Source organism: Impatiens glandulifera, chromosome 4, assembly GCF_907164915.1.
Source record: "Impatiens glandulifera chromosome 4, dImpGla2.1, whole genome shotgun sequence".
Lineage (NCBI taxonomy): Eukaryota > Viridiplantae > Streptophyta > Magnoliopsida > Ericales > Balsaminaceae > Impatiens > Impatiens glandulifera.
The window spans coordinates 19103272-19111551 of record NC_061865.1 but is presented as its reverse complement, the minus strand read 5'-3'; the positions used below and the strand labels follow the sequence as shown (position 1 = coordinate 19111551).

Here is an 8280-nt window from a genome sequence, read left to right as displayed (position 1 = left end):
AATTGTTATTTTTTTTAAGTTATTTTTTTTTTCTATTTGATCTTCTTATAAGATTTATTAAAAATTCAATTCAACTAGCGCGGACATAATATTAAAACTTACTCTAGAATTTTTTTTTTTATCTAGGTTGAATATTAATAATTTGAATTTTATTCATTAGTTTCTAGTTCTAAGTTGAATAATTTATTTCATAATAATCTAATTTTAAATGAAGTAAATATTTATAATAATTTTAAAATAAAACAAGTTAAAAAGAGAGAAATTGTTAAATATTTTTTAAAAATAATTAAAAGTGGAAGAAAAACGTAAAATTTAAAATTAAAGAGAGAAAAAAATAATACAGTTCTAAGTTCTACTTTTATGTTGACATATGTAAAAATAAATAAAAAATAAAATAAAAAATAAAATAAAAATAGCAATAAGGCGATTTTGATTACGCGTAATTGAGTGATGGCTTTTGGAAGTTTGTTCAAGACAGACAGCACAGCTGTTTACATGTTTGAAGCAGCACAGCTGTTTACAGCTTCAGGTTTCATGGAAGCCTAACGGTTAAATCCCAATGAACCTTCCTTCTTATCTCTTTCCCACTCTCAATAATCATCTATAAATACTCATCATATCTATAACACATTAACACACACACCAACATAACATCCATCAATATCAATTCAATTCAATGGCTTCTTCTTGTTCATCATCACTAATCATGCTCTTCTTCGTACTGAGCTTCGCTTTCGTTTTCGTTTTGAGTATAGATGTATGCAGCGGCGCAAACTTCAACGAGAAGGTAGACATAACCTGGGGCGACGGCAGAGCAAAAATACTCAACAATGGAGACCTTCTGAGTCTCTCCCTTGATCAGCCCTCCGGCTCCGGTTTTCAGTCCAAGAATCAATACCTCTTCGGTAAAATCGATATGCAGATCAAACTCGTCTCCGGGAACTCCGCAGGCACAGTCACCGCCTACTACGTAAGTTAACAAACAAACAAATTAATTAGTAAGTAAGCTCATGATCTTACAATGAATTGTAATTGGGTATTTGGGTGCAGTTGAAATCGCCTGGTTCGACTTGGGACGAAATAGATTTCGAATTCTTGGGGAATCTGAGCGGCGACCCTTACATTCTTCACACCAATGTGTTCAGTCAGGGAAAAGGAAACAGAGAGCAACAATTCTACCTCTGGTTCGATCCAACAGCAGATTTCCACACCTATTCAATCTTATGGAACCCACAACGAATTATGTATGTAATAATATAAATGTAATTCATTCATTCTTTCTTTAACACGTACATACATACTCATAATAATAATAATCTTATTATTAATAACAACAGATTCTCAGTCGACGGAATACCCATTAGGGAATTCAAGAACGCAGAGTCCATCGGCGTTCCCTACTTAAAGAACCAGCCTATGAGGATCTATTCAAGCCTATGGAACGCCGATGATTGGGCAACCAGAGGTGGACTTGTCAAGACGGATTGGACCAACGCTCCATTCACCGCCTCTTACCGCAATTTCAACGACGCCACCGCCTGCGTCTGGTCCGCTGCCGCCGGAAAGTCGTCTTGCACCGACTCGTCCTCCGTCTCAAGTGGCAATGCCTGGCTCAATCAGCAGATGGACACGACCGGCCAAGAGAAGATGAGATGGGTGCAGAACAACTACATGGTTTATAATTACTGCAATGACTCCAAGAGGTTCCCTTTAGGGTTGCCGGCTGAATGTTCCTTATTAAGGGCATAGTCGTAACCTTTATACACCACATTTTTGTATTTAATTTTATTCTTTCATTTAATTATATTCTTTTCTCTTTTTTTCTGGTAGTAATTGAAATAACTATTTTATTTTTTTTTAGAAATTTATGATTCAATCTTCTTTTTTTTATTTATTTCGGTCAAATCAATTATCTCCAACGTTATCAATCTCTTTTACTCTCAATTTGACCCTTCAACTTCTCAATTGACCTCTCATAGCGTGACCTTACTTACATCGATTAATCAAAACCATCTCATTCCACATTTTTATCACACTAATCTTAATCAACCTCTCATCTCAAAACTTACTTTCATTTCGGTCAAACAATCAATCTCCTCACATATTTTACAATAAACAACCTGACTTATTATCCTCACTTCGACTAACCAGATCATCTCATTTCACATTTATCCACCCTAATCGGACATCTCATACCGTGGCCTTAAACTTTCACTTTGGTACATTACCAATCTCTTTTACCCTCACGCTGGCCATCAATCCCCAATCGACATTTTATCGTGTGGCATACTCACTTCGACTAACGAATTTTCTCATTCCATATTTTTATCCACCTCAATTAACTTCTAATCTTGTGACCTTATACTTTCAATTCGGTCAAATCAACAAACAATAAAACATTTCCCTTCATATCGTGGATGTCATTTACCCAACCACCAATTTCATCGTATATTTTAACCATCTATCCCAATCGACCTCTAATTTTATGAACGTCATTACCCACCCACCAATTTTATAAAAAAATTAACTAATATCATTCGCATTCAGCATAATTTAAAAATTATGCCTAACGGGATTTGAACCATGGTCTTCATTATGTACCATTAACACTTTAACCCCTTCACCACTTAATATTGTTGATTTATATTTATAATTTTGTATATGCATATATAATTTATATGACTAACAATTAAAAAAATACTTTTTATATATATATATATATATATATTTGTATCATAAAATATTTAATAAATACGTTTTATTTTAATATATTTAAATTAAATTTTTATTTTTAAAATTTATTAATTTTTCAATAAGGTTTATTTTATATTTATATATATATATATATATATATGAATTATTATTATACTATTAATGTTCATTTTATAATATTGTTTTAAATAAATTTTGAATTATTTATTTTGTTTATTTAAATTTATTATTAAAATAAAAAAATATATTAATTTCTTTCTTAATTAACTAAACCTCTCTTTATTTATATATATATATATTCAGAAAAATCAACCACCAATCTCAATAACATTTTCACAGATCACGTATTTTTTTAACAAATCAACTACCAATCTCAATCGACCATTAATCTCATGACCTCACGATCCTTTGTTATCGGCCTCTTATCTCTCGACAAACCACGTCCCAACCACACTTTAACACGTCTCTTATCCCTAAGAAAATAATACACCAATCTCAATTGACATTTAACATCGTGACCTCACATTTTGATCAATCAAATATTTGATTCATATTTTTTTAATCACTTTCAATTATTACCGACTTATTATCTATCGACAAACTACATCCCAATCACACTTGGTTATAAGGTTGTACTTGTTTTGTTAGGTTCAAAGTTCAAAACATACATATAACATTTTTAATTTTATTTTTAACCGTTTTAAGTTTATAGGCGTATCAACCCACAATCCGACCCAAGTATCATTTCACTCTCGTATATATATATATATATATATATATATATATATATATATATATATATATATATATATATTCAAATTAACCACATCTCTTGACCCAACAATCCAGATACTTTGAAATTAAGCATTATTATATACAGGGGTGAACAATGGATGGATTAATCTGAAATCCAATCCGATCCGAATTTGAAATACTAATTCGGATTGGATATTTCGGATTGAATTGAGATCATATCGAATTGAATCTGGATCGGATTAAATTCATATTGGATTAGGATTATCCAAATTATCTAAACTATCTAAATAAAAATATGTTTTTCAATTTGTTTTTCTTTAAATTACATTTCATTTAAATATAATATATTTTTTACTTATTTCTGCATTGTTTAATTAACAATTTTTTTTTCAGATTTAAATTATAAACAAACAAAATTAATTATAAAATTAAAAGTTTAATACTATTGTTTTATAATCAAACATTAAAAAATAAATTAAGTAATTAGATTTTTTAATCAAGAGTTGAGATTTAACCTGAGATTTAACCGACTAATCCGATTCGGATTCGAAATACAAAATTTAATTAACTATTTTGTGTTGGATTAAATTCGAATTAAATTTGAATAATCTAATTAATTTAATATTATTGAATAATTTCAAGTTGACATTTATAAATATATAAATATTTTTTTAGTTTGGATTGTCCAAACCATATTTCATCCAATTCATATCCGTATTAATTTGTAAAATAATTTGGATTACGAATTAGATAAATTTAGTTTGGATTTAATACAGATCGGACAAAACTGATTGGTTTTACCCGTTGTTCACCCCAATTATATATAGAGAGTTAATTAAAAAGTTGAACCTATATTGTTAAGAATGTCTCACATTCATCAAATTTGATGTTGAATTAAAAATATATAGTTTTATTAGCCTATTTGGTTAAATAGTTGTATTTGTTTTATTATGTTGCAAGTTCAAAACATACCTATAACATTTTTAATTTTATTTTTAATCGTTTTAGTTTATGGACGGGTCAACCCACAATCCGATCCAAGTATCTATTACTCTCGCATATCAATTCTCAACCAGACGATCCGAATCCTTTCTAATTAAGCATTAGTAATTAAGCATTATTATTATTATTATTAATATTATATATATATAGTGTTACAATATCACCCAATGTTCACACCCCTCTAAGAAAAGCAACTAATTTTATTTTTTTATATAGGGATCTAGTTTCCAATGAGAAATACCACTGAGTTTTAAACATGTGAGCAATCAATTTCAATTTCAGATGTAATATATATGAGTAAAATTGGAGTGTTCCTTTTCTTCTGTGAATATTTGAAAACAAAATAGAGACAATAGAAAGCTACAAGGGAAATAGAACATTTTAAAAGGCACTGTATGAAACAATACTTTTCATACTAATATGACCAAATTAAGATACAATTAATTCTAACATCTCTACCCATTTATTTATGCCTATAAAAATACTACAATGTGAGTTTAGAAAGCAAAATCTACCTCTACTATTTAACAACATTTGAATTAAAATGGATTCCAAGAACATGGGAATGTCTTTGCTCTTGAATTTGCAGCCCTCGTTTCTCAAACCACGTCCCGGTCTCTCCTTGACACCTCGATGCTCAAGAGGCACAAGCAATGGATGGTGCAACATAATCGTGTCTACAAAGATGATGCTGAGAAGTACACTCGGTTCAACGTATTCAAAGATGGAACAGATTGAGTTGTTTAACAAAGCTGAAAACGCTCCATACAAACTCGGAGAGAACCGGTTTGTCGACCTAACGAATGAAGAGTTCAAGCTAAGGAATAGGTTCAAGAGCCAGACATCTTCAACCGATTCCTTCCAATATGGGAACATTTCAGCAGTGCCCGCACCATTGACTGGAGGAAGAAAGGCGCAGTTACTCCAGTCAAGGACCAAGGCCAGTGTGGTGAGTTAGCTTTTAAGTTCGCTTTTGTAGGATTTACCTATAAAAAATAAAAACGCCTCATTGATCAATCGATAGGGTGTTGCTGGGGATTTTCGGCTGTGCCATGGAAGGAATCACACAGCAACGACTGGTAAGCTGATCTCCCTGAGCAAGAGCTAGTGGATTGAGACGTAAACGGAGTGGATCAAGGCTGCAATGGCGGTCTTATGGATGATGCTTTCATGTTCATAAAACGCAACAGAGGCCTCACAACCAAATCCAACTACCCATACGCTGGAACTGATGAAAATGCAGCAAAAAAGAAGGCAGCCAACCACGCGGCTATGATAACTGGATTTGAAGACGTACCCGCAAACAGCGAGAGTACGTTGCCCAAAGCTGTGGCCAATCACCCTGTTTCGTTAGCCATTGATGCAGGAGGGTTCTGTTTTCAGTTCTACTCGGGAGGTGTCTTCACGGGTGCGTGTGGAACCTCTCTAGACCACGGAGTAACGGCTGTGGGCTATGGCACTGCGGATGATGGGACCAAATATTGGCTTGTGAAGAACTCGTTGGGGGGCTCTTGGGGCGAGGAAGGATACATCAGAATGGAACGTGTATTAGTGCCAAGGAAGGACTGTGCGGCATAGCTATGCAGGCTTCATACCCAACTGCTGCATAAGCTAGCTCAGAAATGCCATCAAATTGTGTAAAAATGTATAGCATCAAGTGCTAGCTGTTATATCATGTCCATAATTATTATCTCACCAATCTCTCAGGATTCCAGCTTCGTCGCGAGCTGAGTAATTAAAACGCCCTTCAATCCCTACATTGTACTCTCTTAACAAATCTGGAAACAATAAAAACATGCTTAACTAACTAAGTAGTAGTAGTAGTGATGAGCAATAGTAGTTAACACATTATTATCAACTCGCCTTTAACTGCACACATAAGAAAACAAAAAAAAATGATACAACATAAGGTGAAAACCGAACAACTGTGTCCCAAGCAAAAGCATTCAGCTCGATATGAACAAGATTATTGAGCATATAAGCATTAAGGGGCAGTCCTGAACTCTTTGGAGGCGGAATTGCCTTTGGGGACACCTAATTTTTTTTCACAAATAAGAATCAATGAACTAACCAACTCAGGTTTAGTAGGGCCAGAAGGTATATTGGGAACGCTCCAACTGAAAAGCTTTTCCCTTTCCATCTCGAGAACGCCAAGTGTGAGAGTTTTGATTTGGATAAAGGGTCTGAGATGCAGAGAATAATGGCACCCAACTCCGCCAATGAAGAAGCGGACAAAATCGGACCATCGTCGACTTCAACGGAAGATGGCATCGACGGCTTAGACGGTTCCGGGCCTGAGGATCCCCATAAGCGGTTTCGATTGAGGGAACTATGTCTCCAATTGTGCAGACCAGACCATTGTGGATGATTGAAAGATGATTGAAAAGGAAAGTGGGTGAAGGCTTGCAGAATGTGAGCTTGGGAACGGCATCCGGCGGCGCGGAGTCAACTCGGGATAGGCCTGGTCAATGCGGGTAGTGGGTCTAGGGCTTCGGTCTCTTGCACGTGGGTCTTAATCACATGGAAGCTAGAGGAACCACCTGAAGGCTGAAAGAGATGAACGGGGCAGCCTTATTTTATTTAAATTTTAAAAAAAGAAATCGATTGAAACTATCAAATTCGAAACTATTTGAAGTCATTTAATAATATTAAATGATAGAGATAGAAATCATCGAATTTAATTGATATATTTAGACGAATTTATCATTTAAAATTCAAGAATATAAATAAAAAATTCAAAACCAACTCTGGAAATTTAACCAAAATGGTTAAGGTTTGTTACATTATATTCACTATGTCCAGGGAAATATAAATACAAAGTTTCAAAACAAAAGAGGGTAGAGGCACGAGAGGGTAGAGGAAGATTTCACCATTGGAGATTTCGGTTTTGAATCATCTAAGCTTGTAAGGTTAGTTGTAGATTGTTCTTTAATGTAATATAACCCCGATTTGAGTCATTTGTTCAATTTGTTGTTCAATTTGTTGATTCTTTCCATTGATGATTCATACTTCATCAATATATGATAATAATTCATTTCCCTTCTAAGAACTCGTTAAAATCGTGTCAATCAAAATAAAATCCCTAAATTCAAATTTAAGAAAATGTTTAATTTGAAATTTTATCTTCTTGAAACATTCTTGGTTTGAATTGAATGTTCATAATTGATTAATATATCATAAGATTTTTACCCATTTCTCTACAAGTTTGTGTCGATCATAGTATTTTTAAATTCGAACTATAAGTGTGTCTATCGAACACTACAATAAAATATGTCTTGGGTTAAAATGGTTTTGATCTTTTGGTAGACATATTTGGGTGTTGAATTATGAGCTCATATCAATACCAATTGCTTTATCATATATCTATAATTTTCTGTGGGAACATTTTCATCCATTCTTATCTTAAATAGGTCATATAGAGGCAAGAATGTAAAGTTTTTAAAATTGGAATTTCTTCATTATTTATGTCATGCATCTTGGTAATCATGCTTTGGATACTGATTCAAATTGGCTAAATTATTTACACACAATGAACACCAAATATACATCTACAATATTCTTTATATTTATCTGATTGCTTCTATCTAGAAGTGGTGCTTATAAAGTAGGTTTGAAATTTTTTAAATTAAAAAAATATTTGGTGACATGTTCAAAATTCATAAAAATTCAAATATTACTCCCAATGACTTGGTTTTTGCACATAAATTTTAATAATTTGTTTATCCACAAATTCGTCAATTTAATCATATTTTTAGTTCAGCCTCTAAACTATTCAAAATTGTGTTAAAAAATATCTTTAGAACTGCTAAG

General features: G+C 32.9%; 1 protein-coding gene and 1 pseudogene across 1 annotated transcript; both read left to right on the top strand.

The window, feature by feature from the left end:
• Positions 1-661: 661 nt before the first annotated feature.
• On the top strand, positions 662-1858 carry LOC124934281 (probable xyloglucan endotransglucosylase/hydrolase protein 23). Its single transcript, XM_047474784.1, has 3 exons — positions 662-970; positions 1051-1244; positions 1338-1858. Exons 1-3 carry the CDS (start codon positions 677-679, stop codon positions 1747-1749), a joined length of 900 nt encoding a protein of 299 aa, XP_047330740.1. The 5' UTR covers positions 662-676; the 3' UTR covers positions 1750-1858.
• A 3203-nt stretch (positions 1859-5061) lies between these two features.
• LOC124934279 lies at positions 5062-6135 on the top strand (annotated as a pseudogene).
• Positions 6136-8280: the final 2145 nt, after the last annotated feature.